At 50.8% G+C, this 21,768-nt stretch overlaps 1 protein-coding gene across 2 annotated transcripts in view; it reads left to right on the forward strand.

Annotated features, from left to right (window-relative positions):
* The window catches only part of LOC126536589 (uncharacterized), a 209,698-nt gene that overhangs the window by 71,824 nt on the left and 116,106 nt on the right, over window positions 1-21,768 (forward strand). Inside the window, exon 1 of one of the 2 annotated variants that reach the window (XM_050183612.3) lies at window positions 4,287-5,431. The exons of the other annotated variant lie outside the window; for it this stretch is intronic. Within the exon in view, the coding sequence (XP_050039569.1) occupies window positions 5,361-5,431 (71 nt within the window). The 5' untranslated portion in view covers window positions 4,287-5,360. Of the gene's footprint in view, window positions 1-4,286; window positions 5,432-21,768 lie in introns of those variants that run through there. 2 annotated transcript variants of the gene reach the window in all.

A 21,768-nucleotide genomic window follows, 5' to 3' on the forward strand; every position in this document is an offset into this window, starting at 1 on the left:
GAACAACGCACTGCGATCGTCTGCTCTCCCGCCACTTTCGATACGGAGTCGCGGCCGGTTCAGTTTCACTCGAATACGAAGCACGGCATCGCCGGCAATAGGACAGGCAACCTGATCGATGCCGCGCGTCTGGCTCATAGGGGGCGCCTGCAGCAATTCCCGCGACCTAGGTTTCTGCGAATTTCCTCCACTCCGCGACCTGATCGGCCGAAGGCCTTGAATAGCATACGGTGCGCCTACTTCCTCCTTTCCCCTCGCCTGTTTCATAACGAAAGACCGGCGGCTTTGCCGTGCGTATATGCCAACTGCTGGTTAATTTGCTGATCAGCGACGAGTAAACACAGAAGGGAGTTTCCGTTGCAAGAAATAGCGACGGACGTCACACTTGGAAAGCGACGGTTGAACAAAGCCAAAGATGACGTTCCGATGTTTGCTCGCGTGCGCTTATGTTTACGAAAAATTGAGGTGCTCTGTGCATCATCGTCGACGTATATTGTTGTGAAGCGTGTTTAACTTACGTTGGGTCATTTGTCGGCTCTAGCGTCTCACAGCCATTCCTGATATGAACGCCATAATGGATGGCTCTTCTATTTTTTTTTTTGTATGTGTGCGTGTGCGTCTGAATCTCGCTTTACGGAAGTATTTGCATTCCAGACTCACCGGTACGCGGTCCCTGAAGCCAGCACTCGAAACCTTATTCAAGTCTGCCGGTTTACTGGGCGGATTTCAGCACCCTATACGGCTGACTTGAATTAATCACTCGAAAGGCGCGCCTTGATTGCATTCGACAGTGCGCATCTTTTGTCCCTTGCAAGCGTTTGCTGTTTTGAAAGTCGGCAGTGTCAACGCTTCGTAAGCCAGTTCCTGTGAACATAGAAGCAAGCTTTGAGTGCATAATAGATCATCAGTGAGATCGCCGCACGGCGCCCGTTGAACGGTACTAGGTCAGGTTTTAATAAGTAAAGAGCCCTATTGACAATGTTTCACCATCTTCCGTATGAAAAATGAGGCCTGAGTGTTGACATGTTAGGTGCTTCGGTGTAGAAACGTATGTAGCACTGCTCGTGAAAAAAAGAAAGAAAGGAAACTTTTTCAGCACGTTTAGTGATCTAGCTCCTTCCGTATTACGATTTGTTTTTGAAGTACGTGCTAGCCGTAGAAATTCGCCTAATTAGGTAATGGTTGAACAGAACCGAATTAACTTTGCTACTTTTACTTGAAGAAAAATTAAGTTAATTTGTAAGAATTGATTTAGGCCTTATAGTGAATAATAGGAAAGAACGGTAAAGTTTAAATGTCTTAACACTGGAAGTTTACGGATACGTCACTGTGCAGGAAAGGCATATAACCACCTTATAGGCTTAAAGTGGACAAAATGTCTTAAAATAAAGTTTACACATATTTGATAACTTGGCTAGGTGTTGCACAAAAGTTGCAAAATATCTGTTTGATGTCTCTCTACGTTATCGGCTATGCGGTGTTGTAAACATCAGTTATTTTTTCTTGATTTTCTTTTCTACCCTGGTAAAGCATTTGATTATGTGAATAAGAACTTTGATTTCATCACTTATTAGAATTATGACTGTTTTGAGTGTGAAGTTCTGTTCAGGCTACCTCAGCTGCTGCCTAATGCGAGTGTTTATGCATTTGTCGTATATTTGAATGGAATTGTGGATTAGTTGCCGAGTTAAAGTAGCCTCTTCAAGGAGTGTTGACATAACGTTCCTGATTTGTCAGCTTTTATTTATTGCGTCAAAATAAACGTCTAAGTCTCCTAAACCCTATAAACATTACTGTCAAGCATCAGAGTGCCCTAAATAATTTACTATGATGCTTGTTTCCACTAATGAGTTTGCGTTTTTGGCACTCACGATGTGGATTCGTCATGATACATTGGCTAGCTCCTGCAACCGCTGCCGCTTCCACACTCAGCCCAAGAAAACAGGCGCAGCACTCTTGTTTATTGTAACTTCATATTTACACCTACTGCTGTACGACGTCAGGGAAGTTGGCTTTGTCACGACGATACTAGGTTCCGCTTTTAGAGACTAAGTTTAACGTGAAGTTAGAATATGTTTGTACTCGCCAAGTGCCCTCATTTTCTTGCGAGAAGCAAGTTGTAGAGTTGCTACAAAGCCGAGAATATATCTCCGCTTCGGATTCAACTGTGAGACACCTTCGGCAAGGCACGTGTGTTTGTTGGTTGGTGCCGTATTACGGTACGGTAAGTGCGGTATACGGTACGGTATTACCAGAGACTTTTAGCTTGTACGCTATTCCGGTAAACGGGAGCGGTTTGGGCGGATTACCGGATGGTCGGGGCGTAAACGTGAGCGGCCGGAGCGGTGAAGCCGCCTGGTGTTGTAGAGCTCAACCAGACAAACGCATAGCTAAAACTGCAGTAACTCACCATATCCTGCTTCGCCACTCGTGCAAATTTTTGGCAGCGGCGTAATTGTGAACACGATTACGCCACTGTCGAAAATTTACGCCAGCAGCCAAGCAGAATATAGTAATTAGCTCTGTGTTTGTGTGGTTGAGCATTGCGCCACCAGCTGGCGCCACCAATCTGGCCCCTCACGTTTACGCCCCCGCTAAACCGGAAAACCGCCCGCGCTTGCCCGAATACCGGACACGCTAAATGTCTCTGCTTACCGCGATGACCAAAGACGCTTCGGCTGCGTGTGCTGCTCTATGCGTACGGTAATGTGATAACGATGATAGTGGCTAACATTGTGGTTTTGCAGAATACAATTACTATGTGCTCAGTGCGAAATATTCATTGTGGCGAATACTGGAGACTTTTAGCCTGTCCGCTATTCCGGCAAACGGGGGCGATTTGGGCGGAATAGTGTAATTGTGAACACGATTACTCCGCTATCGAAAATTTGCACCTGCAGCTAAGCAGAATGTTGTAATGGCTTGTGTGTGTGTGTGTGTGTGTGTGTGTGTGTGTGTGTGTGTGTGTGTGTGTGTGTGTGTGTGTGTGTGTGTTGTGGTTGAGCTTTGCACCACTAGCTGGCGCCACCAATCTGGCCGCTCACATTTACGCCCCCGCTAAAGCGGCAAACCGCCCGCGCTTCCCGGAATACCGGCGCACTAAAATTCTCTACTAGAAAGCTTTAGCTTGTCGATACACACATCATTCTTTACGGAAGCGCCCGGCTACGGCAAACGTAGACGCCAGTCACAAGGGCGGTAGCGACATCTTGCGATGCTTCGTCCTACAATACGTGAAACCTTGTCGTATTACATATGTGCTCTTCTCTAAATATAATATAAAAAAAAAAATTGATTGATTGTTGTAAATTGCACTGCTGCCGTCACTTTACACCAGCAGACTAAGTAGAATTAGTTACTGCAATAAAAACTCTGCGTCCCCTCTAAGCAAGCTCTGCACCCTAGATGGCGCCACCAACATCAGCGTGCTTTTTATGGCACTTTTTTATTTTATGTTTTTCTTCTATATGATTTCCGCTTTCTTTAATACTCTTTTTTTCTCATTTGGCCTGAGTATATTACTTGCCTGTTATGAAGGGTACGAGCACAAGTTCAGTTTAGTTCAGCCCATGTTTACCTTCCGGCTAGAAGGGCTGTCATTCGTGCTGCCACTTCGTCGCGCCGCAGCAGGCTAGTTAAAGTTAGCTCGTGCCTTGGTGCTATCATGGTGAACAACGCACGCGAGACGTGGCCATTCACGGCGTGGACTCTGTGGCCGACGCCAGGTTCTCAATGCTTTGGCTTGGTGCGGCTCGGCTCGCAAAACACGGTACGAGCCGAGCCTTGCCGACTCCTTACCGTCTCGTATGCCCTATAGAAAGTATTTCCGTACGGTAAAGTACGTGCATGCGCAGTCCTCCACCGGTACGGTATTACCGCACTTACCGTGCGGTAACTTGGCAGTGCTAAAACTGTCAGTGCGCCGGATGAAAAAGACGTGGATAGGGCGCTTGTGAGCGAAGAGAAACGTGCGGAATGTGCGTATGTCACGAAATCAACAAAGAAGTATCGCGCCTGAGGGCGAGCAAAGCCTGTTGCTCTCGTGCCGCAGAAGTGGGCGGAGAGCCGCACGTCGGTGCGCGTGCAATGACGTCACCATGGCGTCACGCGGATGACGTCTTGGCGTGCGCGCGTTGTCGGCGCCGCTGCTCTAGGTCGCGCGTGCGCGCATGCGTGATCGGCTGTGTATACCGGAGCGCCACCTCTGTTCTCCTTCTCGCTTTCGGTTTTGCTTGTCTAGTTTCGGCTGATGTTGGGTCGCTGTCGTCTGCTGCTGCGGCGCGGCGGCGACGGGTTTTACGCGAAAACGCGCGGTGAAGTCGAGTCGCGTGCAACTCTGCGGTGCTACGTCGTGGTTTTGCGCTTCGCAAGCGGCAGTGTCGATCTTCAACGCGCAGGGAATTTGGTGTCAGCAGATCGTGCGTCGAGTGGAAACGTTGGCGTCGCTTCGTATCAGGAAGAAACGTGTTCATTTGTGCATGTGCGTTGGTGTCGCCTTTCGTTTTTTCTTTTTCCTGGCGGGAAAGAAATCGCCCAGCTGGTCTCTACGTGGTGTGCTGCAAGTTGTGACGGGTGGCAGTGACCTTGGAGACGCGAGGACGGGTGACCGCGGAGTTCGACGACAGAGTCGCCGCTCTGCTGTGTACGCGTGCGCGGCTGCGGCGCGATAAGCGGCGCGGTCCTTCTCTCCGCTGCTTCACGCGCGTTTGTATTTTGCGCTCCCTCGCCTTCTCCCCTCGAGATTCTCTGAGGCCACCCGGTTGTGCGTGCCAGCAGTAGCGCCGGCCGCCGTCGGATACTGCCGGGGGAGCAAGCAGCAGTGTGGCGCGCGCTCGCCGTGTGGCGTCCAGTTTTCGGGAAGTCGTCATCGCCGGCGGTGACGTCGCTCAGCTCCCCGGTCGATGTTCTTTCTCTCCCCCACGTCACGCCCGTCGCCTCTTCTCTGGAATATTCCCAGAGATCCACAGTTCGGGAGCGCGTGCGAGTGAGTGACAGCATTCGCTGCCTGGGCTTCCTTTAGCGTTGCCTCGTCTTCATCGGACAGTGGTTACTCGTCGTCCCCTCATTGTGCGAGACTCACTCCTGCCATTCTGTGCCCGGTTGTGCGTGACCCGTTTTTCAGCGTCGGCCGCCAGCGCGGCGGTCGTCTTGGTTTCGCCGGTGCCCGAGCGAGGGCGGTGGTGCTGTTGTGGTGTGTGTGCGCGCGTGTGTGTAACCGATCGGCGTCTCGGATTACGTCGCACAGCGCCGGCGCCATCATTTGTTGTCGTCGGTGTTTACTTTCTTCGTAAGCGCTCCCCAGCATTTTCGCCGACTGATGGTTTGCTGCAGCGTCTCGTCTGGTCAGCTGGCCTGTGACCATGGCCTGTAACGTGACGTCGTCCTGGGGATACAACCATTTTGACCCCTTGTGGAACAGCGGCGCATCCAGGTTTGCATACACGCCTCAACTTTTCGGTCCTCATCACCTCGCCAGCTGCCGTTTTTTGTTCTTTTGTTTAGGTTTGAAGATTTGATTGTGTGGCCATCATGCGACGAAATGTGTCGCGCACTTGGTTGTCCGCGGCAACGCTGTCTTAAAAGGGGAGGGACGGAGAGAGAGTCAGCAGGCGCAGAGACTATAGCGTATGTTTGTGTTCGCGACTCTTCCTGTAAGCGTGTCGAGTGCACGTGACTTGCGCGTGCGTCTAGCTATGGCAGACATAACTGGGCGATTGGACAGAACGCGACTGGTAGAATTGAACGAGAACCGGAACGTTTCACTGGTGCCCCCCGCGGATGTCACGCCTTTGAGTCTTTTCGATGGGCCTGCTTTAGAACGAGTGCGCGGACGGGAAAGAGACGACAGCTTTTGTACGACGCATTTGTTCGTTCGTGTTCGGCCGTATGCTCTAGAGAAAGCTCCAGGTCGCGTGAGACGAGGCAGAGGTGATCTGCCAGATTTTTCCTTGTCAGCTGCGAACGTGTTTGCGTGCGTGTCGCTGTCGCGGTAACAGCTGCTATCGCAGCGTTTGCGCGTGCGTGAGGTGTGGTGGTTCGTCGTCGCATGCGGAGAATAACCCGCCGCGCGTACTTCTCTGTGTTATCACTCCGGCTGTGCAGTTTGATGTCGAAGGACACCCCGCGGTGGTGACGTCTTGTTATGCGCCCGAGGAGGCGGCGAGAAGTGTTTACGGCGCTGCGCCAGCGCTGACGACGACAGATGCGGGCCGTGAGGGAAAGAGAAAAGTGTTGAGAGTTCAGATTTAAAAAAATAAAATAAAAAACACACACCGAGGAATAGGCCGGGGCGCGACTGCACTGTATATCTCCTGTGATATGCGCTATGTTAAACAGAGGCAATGAGGTGGAACAGCTGCCGTGGAAGAACAGAAAGGCTAATCACGCCGTCAACACTCGCCCATCGATTGTATAGATGAGAAATTGTCGTATGTAGCTGGCTGTATACGGATTTCTTGATGCGATTTGTCGATGTAATATCTGTGTAAGTACGAATTTAGAAATAGCAGAACAGCATTAGTAGTTCATTTTAATTCGTTGAGTCTGCGTTTGTGCAGCGAAGTGAAGAAATTGGAAAAGAAAATGCTTACGCGGTACTAAATCAAGCGAATTGTACTTGACTTGGTAATCGAATACACGAAGTAACGATCTTGAAGCAAACTTTGAAGAGCACGAAGAAAACTAGACGAAAGACGAGGAACACGAAAGACACAGACGAGCGCCGTGTTCGTGTATTTCGTGTTCCTCGTCTTTCGTCTAGTTTTCTTCGCACTGGTCAAAGTTTGCTTCAAGATCACGAACCAACTAACTCGCGCCAGCGTCCTACGAAGTAACGCTTTCTGTATGTTAATAGTTCTGTTTAGTATCGTGACAGATCGACAGGTAGCAGGGGCTACCTTATTAAGCTGCCATTATCATTACGCGTCTAGGCAGTTGGCAGATATGAGTGTAGCGTAGCGTATGTAACTGATTAAAGCGAACCACACTTGTTAACGCCGTTCGATCAACGCCACGCAAAGGGGCATCTCGCGAAGTGTTATAGTTATTTACGCCGCCTGATGTGTTCACCCTGTTCATTAATCGAGAGTTATGGAGTAGGGGCCTTGAAACTTCGGGGATCCAAATAGCTTTGCGGGTGTTAGCGTTGAGGAACGCCGGAGTGAAGAGATTTAGAATAGGGCTTTGGCGTTTGCGGATAGCGTCTTGCGCTCGCAGCGCCACTACGGCGTCAAAGAAACTGTTATAAATATTAAAATAAAATCGACCATTCTATGATAAGAAGAGTAATCTTACTTGTTTTCGCGTTTAATTGCCGTTTAGAGGTTATTATATTAGCAGCAAGCAATTTGTTGTGCTAAGTATTGGGTGACCAACTTTAGGTGACTGCACCGGCCAAGTTAATCCACAAGGGCTGGGCCTACGAGCCACGAAATCGACAATCGAATTCGGAATCAGCGGCGTCAAATCAATCAATCTTCATTGCACACGTTAGTTCAGAGAAATCGATAACCGCAGTCACTTCTCCTAGCTTACGAACTTCACGCGTTACCACGAATCGAGCCCAGTTTGGTCCTAGGTAGGTTAGAACCGTCGCTGCGTGTATATGTGCTGTAACACTGCTGCGAAGTTAGCAAAAGCCACTATGCGCACTGGTGTTTTTCAAGGGTGTGGAGCTGTAGACCTTGACTGCTGCTTCTTGGGCGAGTTAGTAATTCATACTTTGCGCATCGAATACAAGGACCGAGCAAGCTACACAAAGATTCATACAGGAGCTCACTATGGCAACTGACATTTTCAGTTGTTTCGGGACAGTTCAGTTGCTAGAGCGCTCCTGTATGTGCCTTTGTGTGCCTCACCCTGTCCTTGTCTTCCAAGCATACCGAGCGCAGCACTAACCTAATGAGATAGTTCGTGCGCCCTATTAACATGTGCAATTACGGTGTGATGTGCCGCACGTGGCATTTTTGGGAATCCGCAGACAGCGTGGCACTCCGCAATTTTTGGAGCGCACTGAACGTAGCTAGTGAACGTAAATAGACATTTTCCTAGTAACGTTTGCGTGTGTGTTTATGGCTGAGAAAACGAAAAGCAAACTTCCCGTTTTACCCATTCGTGCGGGCAAGTGCCAATGTGACAACCGTCTCTGCTTTCGACCCCGCTAAGGGCGCGGTGTTTTCGCCGATCTGGCATGTCTGTTTTGTGCTCATTTCCAGGGCTGGGTATCAGGCTTACTGTACACCTGTATCTACTGTTCAATATATTCCTTCCGGTGGGATGCCGCGCCCGCGCATATTGAAACATATGCACGTTCGTGTTATGTCATTCAGGAAGGCCGTGCGTGAAGTCCATATTTAAGATGCTGATAATAGAATATGGCTATTTAAATACGATTAAATAGATCCTATGAAGAAAGGTCATACGAAAAGAGACTCACAGCGCAGTACAGTGCCACGACATTTAACTATTTAAGGAGGAGACATAAATACCCTGAAAGAAATGTTTATTTTTCGCCTAGATGTGGAAAATACGCCGAGAATAAGCATGTTCAACGAAAAGGAATATATATATATATACCAGGCCCTACACTGGAAGCGAGCTTCACTCGAAGCAACCTGTGGATTCAATTATAGCTTGCAGAAAGCTGTACGCAGAATCCGTCCTTTGACGGCGCACTTCCGCTCAGCGTTCACAGCAGATGCCTGCCGAAGAGCGGCTTCGCATTGCACTGACACGGAACGCTTTGTGAGGAAAGCGGCAGCATTGAGGGCTTGTCTGATTTTTGCACAATCATTTAACGCGCACGTGACCGACTAGTGGTACGTCTATTCTTTCGAGTCTCGCCTTGTCGTAGGCAGAGTCGCATGTAAGCTCAGTAGCCCGCATCGAGGCTGGGGCGTCGTGTTTGTTTTGTTGGCTAATTTCTCTTTCTTTGTTGACCATAAGTGTCACGACATGGAGAAAGAAAAAAAAGTTAAAAGAGAGAGAGAGAGCGTTACGTCATGCATCCAGCAAGCGAACGCTTCGGCAAGCCCATACGTATGCTCAGTGGTGGCCCAACACGTGGCCTCTTGCCTCTACATCGCGGAGCAAAAATCGAGATTTGCTGAGGCGTTCGGTTTCCAGTAGCTATGCCAGTATTTTTTATTTGGTGCGCGCTTGTTCAGCTGTTTTGCCGTGGCTCTGCCTGCAGAGCGGGAACAGTAAAACCAACAGCGCACTTCGACGTGCGATCACGTGTCGGGCCACCAGGTTTGGCTTCTATGGCATTGCGCGATGCTCCATCCTAACGGTTTCCTTCCCTCATGCGTCACGAGTGCCTAGTCACTGACTGGCAGCTGCAGGACGGTAGCCTGAAGGGCTCCCCACCCTCTCCCCCGGTTACGGATACTTGCAAACGCGAGTTGCTCGCGTTTCGCTTTGATTTTTGTAATAAGACTTAACAATTATAATTACTGATGCGTCGACACTCTGGTCCACCACACACAGGCACTCTTTCCGAGCTCAAGGGCTAGCGACAGCCTTATCTGCACTCTTGTCAGCCTCAACCGCATTGTGCGGGCGTCCTGACCGAACTGCGGCGGTGTGGGGGTCTCACTACTGCGGTGGCGGCTTCTTCCATTGACGACGACGAACGAGCCGGCACCCGGTGCGCGACTTCTGTGCTCGCGGCCCGGTGCTGCGGGTTGGCGTGTGGGCCCGCGACCGCTGCAGCTGTTGCAACCGGCGGCGGGGAAAGGGCGCGATCCGTCCGGACGGTGCGCGCCTCCTTTTGTTTGCACGCCGCCGGCCGTTCAACTGTTGGTCGCCGGCGGTCTCTCGTCGGCTGCGCGAAATCGATCCTCTCCCTTGAGCACTCGCTCGACGGCTCCTCTTTAGTAAACGTCGACTTTCTCGGTCTTCCTTCTCCTCGGGCGGTTGCGCTGGACTCGCATTCGCGACGCTTTCACCGTTGGGGTAGAAGAGGCTGTTTCTTTCTTTGTTTTCTTCTTTTCCACTTCTTTGGGGAGGACGGTCGGGGCCCAGTGACGATGGAGCGATCGTTTTTTTTTTTTTTTTTTTTTTTTCCAGGGCTGACGGAAAGACCACTCTCGACAGAGTGACAGATTGCGACTCCGACCGTGTAGAGAGCAGCGGTTCGTGGAGGATGATTTCCAAGCCTTCTCAGCTTCTTTCGCGACGTTGCCGAGGCGGCACAGGCGGGCGATTGTTTTATTGCAACTTAAAAGGACCGCTACAGCGATTGTCGCGCACGCGCAGTTAGCCTCGTACCGGCTTGTGTAGTGGCTGATCTCCGCGGTACGAGCGTCGAACACGATTATTTTGGATTACAGTTTCTCCCTAATCCCGGGGCGCACAATGTCCCATGCCCCTCGAGAAGTCGGATAACGGTGGATTTGGGCCAGTTCTTGCTGTATCGGCATTATCACGGACGGATTGCGTAATTCCCGTAAGGCAAGAATCTTTTAATTTTATGCGTGCCCTAATCATCGAATTTTGCCTCAGAGAACGTAAGCGTAGAACGGTTTCCCGTGCTGAGCGTAATTTCTTGTTTAGTGGCTCTCATTCTGCCTGCTCGCAATTTTTCTCGGCCTGATATCACAAACTGCATCGCGCGCTAAGCAGACTGGCAGCGCAGCAGTTCGAACTACGACGGCTACAGGAACAGCAGGCCAGTTTTGTCACTTGCAACAATGTTTCATCTGCTGCCGCATTGTTCGATGCTTTGCGAGCGCGACACAGCTGAACCTGCGATATTGTCTCCTCGAAAAGTATCCCGCTTTAAGCAGCGTGTACGCTTTCCCGCTGTGTTTGGCGATAGCTATGAGCGCTCTCAACAGAGCGCGCACACAATGCGAGCCTGTGTTCTATTGCGTATGTGACCTTGATCGATGAACTTCGGACCGTCTCATGCTGTATATGTTGCTGCAGAGCGAGCTATGCAGTTTATATTCCTCGGAATTCAAAACAACGTTTATTCTCGCGCAGTCTTCAATTATAGCTGTGAGACGGTTCTGTCAACGTGTTCGCCTCGCTTTAACGGGCGCTTGTTTAATTATCTGACGTATATTAAGTACGTGTGCACGTTTTTTAGCAATCTCTCCCATCTTCTAGAAATGGTGCCGATGGTGGTTCGTGTAAGATGTTTTGAAATAAAACATTGCCCGTCGCTGTAGCGGCACCGCGGGCGTGGTAACGCAGGACGTAGTTAGAGATTCTCTTGATATGCACCTGTTTTTAGTTGCGTCATATCGTTCTAAAAGGGTTGCAAACGTTAACAGAACCACTATTGGTGACACATTGTGATTCTGTGTTCAACCGGAATGCCCAAAAAAATTTAGTGCGATATTTTCATCGCGCTAATTTCTCTACGTTTCGCTCCTCTCTTAGATCGATGCATGCTCGAGTCCCACGTATTTCATTAACTCCCCGCTCAGGTGGACTTCAATGTGGCGGCGCACAAGGGTTCGGAACTCGCGCTCTTGAAATGCCGTGCTTTATTCTATGAGCGTTCTACGTGTTGGAGCATGTTTATTCTTCTCTTATAAATGTTGCACTGCTGGTCTGCCTTGAGCGACAATGAGCGTTGCAGGACAATGAGCATTGCAGTCTTTTGCCGCGATAGAACCTTTTACGCCAACCGGACAAAACAACCTTATCCCATTGGAGCTGAACTTCTGCAACCAGAAGTGGGTAACGGATCTTTGCACGCTGTCGTCATCAATGCATATATTCCCAGCTTCGTCGTGGCATCTGGGTAATGAAGTAAGTGCAATTGCGTGTGTGTCAGTTATCAAACTCTGCCGTATACCAAACGTGGTGCGCCGCGTGCGTAGATGCAAGCTTGCGATTACATCGCTGGCTCTCGCTTCAAGGTGTTCGACAGAACAGGCAGCCGACTTCCGCCGATTTTTTCTCGCAAATGAAACATGACATTGAGATGGAACCGATTTCCGGAGCGGTCTGCACCGTGCTTCTCCGAGGGCGAATCAGACACAGATCCCTTCTTCCCCGGCATTTTGCGTTTTACTGCGGTGCGACCTGTGTTACTTCACTGAGCTTAAAGTCGATAACTTGGTCATACTATGCTGATGATGCATTTAGGGGGGAGGGGATGGTAGAGTTTTGTGGTCGCCGTGAGCCACAAATCCGTAGTAGGTAGTATACTGCACGCACCAACACTGGTCGCGCTCTGTACCTCTGAAGTGTGGCAAGAAACCTCGTGTGTCCGCTTGCTCCACTGGGACCGACGGGTCGTCTTTGACGAAAGAAACTAAGCTACGTCGTGAATGGCCTCATCAGGTCTCCTGCTGCATCCGCAATGCTCGAAACATTTGAAGAGGACGCTGAAGTATCGTCGTAATCGACCAGAGATTTCTGGCACCGAAGGCTGCGCTGGCGCGACACGAAGCAGCCATAACTCATCGACACTCATGCTTGTACGAGCACCTGTTTTCGTTTCGGCACAGTATGCGCGATTTGCAAAGCATACTAACTGCTGTTTAAAGCGTATACGGCTTCTTTACTGTCGCCACGTCGTGTGTGACGCGCAGCAGCAGTAGTCACCTGAACGTTTTGGTAACTGCTTGGCGACGTTTTTGTTTATGCTGGCCCTGCGTACTTAAAGGCCGCGCTAGCTAGGCAGACAGAGACGTGCGAGCACCTCGCGTTATCGGCCATTGTCGCCCGAGGAGAAGCTCGGATTTCGCCGCTCGCCAGGATACAGGCGTCCCTGCGCCGCCGCACCCTTGTCTTCTCTGAAGGGGGGCGACAACTGGCTGCCACTTGTCGCGCAGCACCGGAACGCCGAAGCGTTGTCCTCGGGCGCCTTCCGCGGTGAGCGCAAAAAGTGTGCCATACACGGCCGGCGCAGGAAGTCGCCTCCTATACCGCCTTTCTGATGTGCGTACCGAGCGGTAACCGTGTGCTCGCATCCCTTGTTGTCCCCTTCTTCTATTTTCATCATCAGTGGCTAACACATCTCTCTGAGCTTTAGTTGGAACAGCGCTTTGCTCCCTCTGTACCTACTTACAGTGTCTTGAGTTGCCGAAGTATGGCGCTGGGTCACGATCATCTCTAGGTAGTCATTATATATGCACCAGTGCTTGCATTTAGCTTCCACATTCACCTCGTTCGGGCCTGTGTTTACAAGCCGGCGGGGAGCTAGCTGCACGCCCTGCTCGCTTGTCTGTTTTTGGTCAGTGCTTACTGTGCGACCAGACGACTGCGTCATACCGTGTAGTGTGCTGCGGCCCGCCATTTCGTTCTTCCTGTTATAGCGGATGTGCTTTAAATAAGTCAACCATGCAAAAAAAAAAGTATTTTTTTTGTTAAATTTTAGTGACGGTTGCCGACAGCAGCAGATCTCGGAAATATTGTCGCTTGACGTATAGCTCACATAGTAGGCTTCACGATTGGATTTCTTTGGCTTTATAGTACTGGACACTCGCCCGGTTCAGTCAGAAGAGTCGATGCGGGGCACAGAATGCTCGCAGGTGACGTCAAGAAGGCTCTCAGCGCACTGTTCATTAGGGGACGTCAGGTATAACAAAGGAAAACTGAATTACTCGCGCATTACTTATTGAGCTGGGGATCGAATTCTGTATCCTTGGTTCTTGAGCCTAGCGCTGTACAAAATTCCGATTTAGTCACGATCGCATCATCGCCAGCATGTGCACCGAGGGGGCGCTGCTGCATCTCGCCAAGTATGACGCATGTCAGTGGGCTAACTGCGGCATCCGAACACCCGTACCGATTTCTTCCCGCCGTTGAGCAGGCATAACATAGATGTGCGGAAGCTGTAAGTAAGGTAGGGTGATGGTGTCCTTGGCAGCGTTTGTCTCTTACAGCTGCTTTCGGGCTCAGGATATGCAGCAGATCTCCATGTAGTCTGTACTATAGCACTGTGCAGCACGTTTCTTCCATGTGAGAGAAAGGGGGCTGGTGTGGTGTGGGGGGCTGTCTGCATAGAATTATATGCAATGCAACGTTTGTCTTGCGTCACGCCTTGCTTCTGGAGACGGTGCGAAGAGAAATTGCGTCGATGTTCCATCAGTACACATTCAGCATACATATTCAACATATATATTGTGTGTAGATGCCCTTCTTCGCTGTTATTGGCGCCACTTCATCACGCTGCGCACTGCGTAAAGATGCCTTCTATATCGAGACTTAAGCGGATGGGTGGTGCGTTTGTCAGGCTCTTAAACGCCCGCGAGCATTTCGAAAGCGGCTGAGTGCCGAGGCCATTCGCTTAGCCGCAGATGACAAACGTCGGAAGGCTGGTCATTAGCGGCGCAGAATGCGCCTTTGAAGACGCGACCTTTTCGTCAACGTCCAGTTGATGGATTCGGCCTCTGTTACTCGCATAGCAATTCAAGCACGTCGACATGTTTCGCTCCGCTCTTTACGAACACGCAGGATTACCCGTCGCGTTAGCTTAGTGTCTGTGGCATTGGGCTGCTGCAAGCGCGAGGTGATGAGTCCGATCCTGGCCGCATTTCGTAGGGGGGGGGGGGGGGGCGAAATGCAAGAACACTCGCGTACTTAGATTTAAGTGCACATTAAACAACCCCGGGTTGTCAAAATTATCTCCGAGTACCCTACCGCGGCGTGCATCACAATAAGATCTTGGTTTTGGCACGTGAAACCCTAAAATTTAATTTAGGACACGCAGGATGCCTGTGGAAGCGCTGTGGGCTGTCAGGAATCGCTGTGTACGCATTTAGTTAAAGGCAGACGGAGTCTCGTCCAAACGGGTCCTGCCGAGTGCTTTAGGGAAAACAGAGGTCGCGAGTTTGGTGTAACTGTTGTTGGGATAAAGGCGATCTAGTGCTTTACTCCTTGGCGCCCTTTGAATGTCCGTCAGCGCTCTGTGTGTGCACCTAGGCAGTTTCGTGACAAGTTAATTAGGATAAATTATTGTACGCGTAGAATGTTGTGAGCCAGGAAGTTGGTGCGAAACGCGTTGCTAGGCCAAGAAGTTTGGTCTTATACGAAACGCACTGGGGCCCAGTCGCTTTCTGACGCAGTGTTCATTGAGTCTCGAACAAGTTCCCATCTTTCTCAGGCAAGAGCCCCTGGGATATCTTTGCACCGGGCTACCCCCTCTTTAGGTCACCGGCGAATGAGCGTCAAGGCTGAGTGCCAACGCTTTGCTCTCCGTGCAGGCATGCGGCGGCAGATTAAGTACTTTAAACTCTTCCGGTTCGTTTTCGACAAAACTCTTTAACGGCTCTTGTTATATTTCGTGTGTCTGAAGACGTACGAAGCATGTAATTAGTGTGTTTGCCAACATCCGCTGCTCGGAAGCGCCACCTCTGCGGCCTTAAACTTCGGATATTACATTGTATTAGCACACGACCCCTGAGCCGTCGAAATGGTTGCGAGTCTGTGCTTTGTGGAATTTGTTGTAGACTCGTTAGCTTCCGATCTAAATTTTATGGCATGCAACGCTTTGCGCCGGCGATCGCAAGCGATAATTGAAGTACCGTGAAAGACGATCGTCGTGCATCCATCTGGACTTCCCCGAACGCTGCGGTACGATTACGCGTCGTCGCATGTTTTCGCTTCCTGCGTGTGCCCTCGGTTTCGAGGCCTAATGCGCATCGAGAGGAAGGTCGCGCCTGTGTACTCCTCCGAAAGGCAACGCTGCAGTGAAACTTCTCAGTAAAATCGCTAGCACCCAATCGCAAACTCGTTGTTCTCCTGTCCTGCTGCTAAATTTTGTGCTCGCCTCATCGTTGCGGGAGGCCATTTCGGAGGAGGCCAAACCCGAGAGGCGCTGCTTTGCGCGGGTATTCCTCGGGTGGGCGCCCCTGTGCGATGCGACGCGCACGGGCGCGTTGTTCGACGAGGTGAGCTCTCCGTGTCCCCTGCGCAGCCGTGTCAGTAGGTCAGTCGTGCCTCCTCCCCTCCACCACCACCTCGCGCGCTCCCTTCGCACTGCGCCGTGCCTTTCTTTGCGGGTTCCTTTTTTTTTCCTTCGCACAATGAAGGGTCTCGGCTTCTCTTACTGCTCGGGCATCCGTCATAGAGAGAGAGCCGGTGACGCCCCACGATCGACGGTTAGTTTTTTTTTCGTCGCCGCCACCGCCGTGGGCTTCGAGGCCGTCGCTGAGCGCGTCTCTCTTGCCCTCCCCCTCCGACGTTTCGGCTTAGCAGCGGAGCGCGCGCTGCGTCCTTCTGAAAGTCGGCCACAGTGCGGGCAACCTTTCTCCCGCCGTCGGCGACTGGCTCTCGACTCGTCGCGGTTTCTTTCTTTCTTTTCTTTGATTTTTTTTTTTTTGCGATGTACTGCTTGCTCTTCGTGCTACGTGCGCTCCTGGAGCGACGAGTCTCCCTGTCGGTCGCGTTGGGTACGAGCTTTTACATGCTTGTTCTTTTTGCGGCAAGTCCCGTTGATCAGACATCGCAGTGTTCCAACAGATAAACAGGGGTGAGGTTGGTTGCGACCGCCTAATGCTCGTCTGTGCATATTTTGATGCATACATCGCAATGCATTCGGTCCTTTCACAGACTTAGTAAACACGGGTGCTACGCATCGCTAGCTGAACCTTTATTATTCAAAGCGTGAAAGCGCAGCCTTTTGGCTCGCTTATCGTGAACCATCCTCGTACATCTTTTGTGTTCATTGCCATCGCCTCTTGCGCTAAGTCGGGTCTAGTCTATGGGGTTTGGTATTAGTGGTAGCTAACGCATTGCTGCGGGTAGTGAAAGGCCGCTAGACTTCGCGAGTGTGTAATGCTGGTGCGCTTCACAGGCGTTGTGGCACAAGCAAACTGAGTAATACAATATATCAAAATACATAATGATGTAATAAAGAAATAAAATAGGTACCACTGCAGTTAACTACTTTGACAACAAAGGCTCTGCGCATTACTGCTCCGAATAAAAAAAAAATGAGCGTATAGCTCATTGTTCTGACGCCGTTATATTTGTATGGATGTGTCTGCTTCGTGTGATATTTCATCTCGAAAGAATGTGCGAAGTCGTGCTGCAAGACGGCCCTGCAGTCTGTTTGACTCGACCACCTTTTTTTGTTTGTTTTTGCACGTGATGGAACCGTTGTGATTTCGGACGAAGGGCATCAACTTAGCTCGGAACGGCAAGACTGATTCCGTTGACTTTTCGCCGTAATGTTATCGGTGCAATTTATCAACCATATCCTGGGCTAGTTCGCCGTGCGGCTAATTATGCGCTCCACGCAGAGACGCGAAGTAGAGCTGCACGTAATCACGGTTTCACCGGTAGTTGGTTCACAATATACACCGCAAGGTGATTATCGGTGCAGATTTATAAAGCCCGAGGGAAGAAAGCTGAGGTCCTTGTATTTCTTTCATCCGTTCGCAATAAAAAGATATGTACGGAAGACCTTTTGTCCAGTGCAGTTAGCGCTTGCGTTTTCGCATCGCACAAGCTGGGCGAGCGAAAACGCAAGCGCCGTACTCGCGCTGGGTTATCATCGGTCTTTATATAACATTTGGCGAACCGGAGTGAGAAAGAAGAACGATGAGAAGAAACATGCGCGAAATGAGGAAGTTTGTCGAACGTATTCGTACTTGGTGCGCGTTCAGGGGGGGAGGGGGTAAAAAGAAACGTTCGTTAACCATTCAAGGCCTGTCGAACCTGGTACTGTGCACCACGTCACGTGACACGGGGGGATCGGAGCACCGAAGAACCGGATCTCGTCATGCCCAGTCTGCTAAGCGCGTTAGCGGCTCTGCGAAGGCGCTCGCTTCGCGCCAAGGAACGGCCTTGGCTGGAGCGACCGCGTTTTCTTAGCGGACACCGCGGGAGCGCGCGAAGTCATCGACGTTTGTCGTCGCTGGGGCGCGGTCGTTCTTGAGGCGGCGCCGTGACCGCCGCCGGCGTTGCCCGTTCGAACGTCCGAGCCGCGCAGGCAAGCGGGCACCCGCGTGCGTCCGTGTTAGGACTGTCCGGCCGGCGTAGGTTGGTCGCGCTGGAGAGTGGGCACAAAAACGAAACGGGTGTGCAGCGAAATCGTTTCTTTATATGAATTAATTGGAAGGGGAAAATAATTCTCGAATTAGTTACCGGATTAGCGCGGCCACCGGAATTAGTCTTCGCACGGCGAAAGGAACAGTTGTGCATTTTCTTTCTTTTTACCTGTTCATGTTTTACCCCTTTCCCCGAACAATTGCAAAATGCACCCTTTAGAAACCTTAGAAGCCGCTTTATAGGTACGTCTAGATTTTTTAAAAATCTTTTCCTGTAGTGAAATGTTAGCACACAAGTGTCTGAAACGTTCTGTTGGGCATTACTTCCATTTTTAGAACTGATGTAATGTTGTACTGTTGTTGCAATATTGAACTGTTATTACGCGCGTATTATTTTGCTATGTTCTTTATTCCTTGCCCCGACTAAAAGTAAATAAATAAATAAATAAAACGTCTGCGTGATCGCAGCTACACTGGCCTCACTAAACGAAATTTCCGCTGTACTTCGAGTCTGTGTTTACATTCGACGTTTACTGTCGCTGCTCTATGTCGATGCTCGGTCACAACTTGTCGCCTATTCTCTGATCTTCATAATCCACTTGCAAAGCTCGAACCATCTGTTGCCTTAACCGTGAGTGCGTGCCCGTAGTGGCTGTAAAATAAATGCTAGGGAGCCTATGCGACGGGGTACCAAACATCGGCTTTTGCGTGCTGTTCTGGTGGTCCTCCTGATTGCTCGCATCCTCTCCTCACTGACCGTCTCCAAATGATAAGCAGTGATGGCCGTGTGATTCCGGATACGGCGTTTCTGGCCAAGTCACCGAAGCCTTTTTATCTCGCTTTCTTTGCTTGATTAGATAGCTGTCGTATCCGTAAGCACACACACACACGCGCGCGCCTTTGTGGGCATATCGGGCATGTTGAGCAGAACGCAGAACTCCTCCTTGCATGACGAAAATTGGGTCATATCGACCCGCGCTTGACCACCAGTTTAGCTCAGTAAGATGGAAGCCATGCTCCACTTGGCGCGCGTCATGAAACGAACGCATTAAGAGATTAGTGGGTTTATGTTATGATTTGTTGCGTCTCTTAGGAACAGTGAGATGAGTCATCTTACTGAGATTAACATATTAGCTATGGTGTAAATAGCAACCAGTTGCTTCTGCGGGTTGAGCGTAGCTTAGTTTGGCGGCCGCATGCCTGTTCACTCATGGCGTCAGTGTCATTGTATAGATTACACCAAGTGTGCGGTGCTTGTGCACTTCGAGCCGCACTGAACAGCCGCAGATTGGTGGCAGCTTTCTCGGTCGAGAGGCGGCGGTGAAAACGTGTGCGCGTCCCGGCGATGGCCCTTTTCGCTTTGTTTCTTCGCTTAATGGGGCAGGCGTTGCGTGACTAAGCGACCTTTTCAAACTTGACTGAGGCCTCCTCCGCCCTCCTGGCTCTCCCTCTCCGCGGCCTCTAGGCAAAGGGAGGAGGCGTACGATTTTTTCGGGCTGGCGCGCGCTGTCTGAAGAAAAAGCGGGGCTGCGGAGCGCCGCCTGTCGCGGACTATTTAGTGGGCCCTGAGTCAGTTGAGGAAGCGCGCGACCGGAATGTAGGAAGGACTGGAGAGGGGGAAGGCAGTGCGTGCCGGTAGTGGGTACCGACATCCGGCGAGCTCGCCCTGTAACGGCGCAGTTCTAATTCGAGCGTTTTTCTTGCTCATTTCGAGCGCTATCCACGAAGACGCGCTGCCCGGTGCGCATCTCCTGGGCACCTGCGGTGGGGGCACAAAGGCGCGAAGGTGGTTCGCAAATCGATACTCTCTCGAACAGGACTGGGACAACCTGACGATTCTGTTCCGAACCTGTTTCTTTCCGCGCGATTCGTCAGTGGTCCCGAGCTACTTTTTGCCTACGTTTATCACCGTGATTTGCCTGTCGTGAGCGAGGGATGATGAGACAGGAATTGGATTGAGCGAAAGGATTAGCTACATTATGCCGGCGGCCTCTTGCACTGGCTTGCCTTCGCCTTGTGAAGTTTCATTTGTTATCGATGATTTCACAAAAACTGGAGCAACGCGGAAAATACATTGTAGTCACTTGTAGCATTGCAGGCTAGCTTCTCTGTGATGATATGGCAGTTCACGGTGTTCCACTTTTGGGTCCTTTACTTATTTACTTCTATCTATACATGTTCCTATTTACTTCTATCTATACATGTTCTTTACTTCTATGTTCTCGCTACTAGCGTTGGTGACCGCATGCGGCGAAAATTATTTTTTTGGCTTATAATAAAGCTGCCGAAATCATCGGTTTATACTTGCGACAAAAATGTGAAACCGCCACGTTGTGGCAAACTGTTACTGCCACCGTCGCCACCAACCTGCCGGGTTTGCACGGGGCTGCTCAAGCGGAAAAACACGCGTGTTCGAATTATCCAATCCGACGATACGTAGGCAGGATTTATGTGGTGTACGGTTAGTAGTTTCTGTGCACGTGTGTTCCGCGCTGCAGTTAGCGCGTGCAAAGCTGGCCGAGGCAGCAGCGGCGTGCTGCCGAAGCTCCTGCAGCGAGCGCGGCGTCTTTTTTTTTTTTTTTTTTTCTCACCCCAAGTCGGCAGGGGTCATCGCCCGAGAGGAGCTTATGCTGTGCACTGCTTCTGCCCAGAGCCAGCGATCACGCAGTCCATAAAGCAACTCGATTGTGTAACTCCCTCTGAATGACACGTATCAGGGCAGATAGGCGAAGAGTACGTTCCTCAGGAGTGGAATACGGGTTAGCAGTGTGCCTCTTTTCAGCGTCGCCGGTCGTGGCTAGTTATATATGGAAATCGCTTCTGAGCACTGTGCGATTTTCGGGCACGTGCATGTTCTTTCCCCACTCCTCCTATATCTGGGGTCGGTTCAATTCGCACACCTATGACTCATCCGGCTGAGTCAGCCGCCGTTCTTTGCCTTTCTGCGAACCCTGGCACTGCTGCCTACTGGAGGGGAAAGGGAGAGAGGGAAGAGATGCAAAGCGTAGGAGGGCCTGTTTATCCATCTCAGGTGTCACGTGTGCTTGCACGCACGTTAGCTGTCGGTGAAGAAAGTGTCATTGCGGCGGCGTCGTCATCGGGAAGCGTGTGACAGTCTTTGTTGTTAACGAAGCGACAGTAACGGAAGATTGCGACGTGGTATTTGGCACACTTTGTCCCTGTGCGTGTCAGTGGTCGTCGCTTATATGTGCCGAGACCGTGGACGAGCTGTCTTGGTTGCAGCCCACTTTTTCCCCAGCAGGTGAGACAGTTCGTAAAACTCCGCTGCCGCTCACTGTAGCAACTTCCATACCCTTTTGGGTTGTAATAATGGCTGGTGGTTATTCTCCGAGGCTGTAACTGTAACGAATTCCGAGCATTTTCTAAACGATGCTCTACCATTTATGAATTGGTTTCATTGCTTTTGTTCTGACGTTTACCGGTCAATCATCCACCGCAAACTAATACCTCGCTCATCTCAACGCGGAGGTTTAAATCATGACCGCACCATGAAGCCACGTATTATTATCAAGGAGCGTAGCCCTTGGAAGACCCGCCGTGGTGGCGGAGGGGTTTTGGCGTTGCGCTGCTGAGCCCGAGAACGCGCGATCAAATCGCGGCCGCGGCGACGGCATTTTGCAGGGTGGGGAAATGCAAAAAAGCGCCCGTGTAGCGCGCAATTGGGCGCACGTTAAAAAAAGCCCAGGTGGTCAAAATTTATCCGGAGTCCTCCACTACGGCGTGCCTCACAATAATATCGTGGTTTTGGCGCGTAAAATCCCGCAATTTAATTAAATTAATTTAGCCTGAA

The sequence above is a fragment of the Dermacentor andersoni genome, chromosome 4 (genome assembly GCF_023375885.2).
Source record: "Dermacentor andersoni chromosome 4, qqDerAnde1_hic_scaffold, whole genome shotgun sequence".
In the NCBI taxonomy this organism is placed as follows: Eukaryota; Metazoa; Arthropoda; class Arachnida; order Ixodida; family Ixodidae; genus Dermacentor; species Dermacentor andersoni.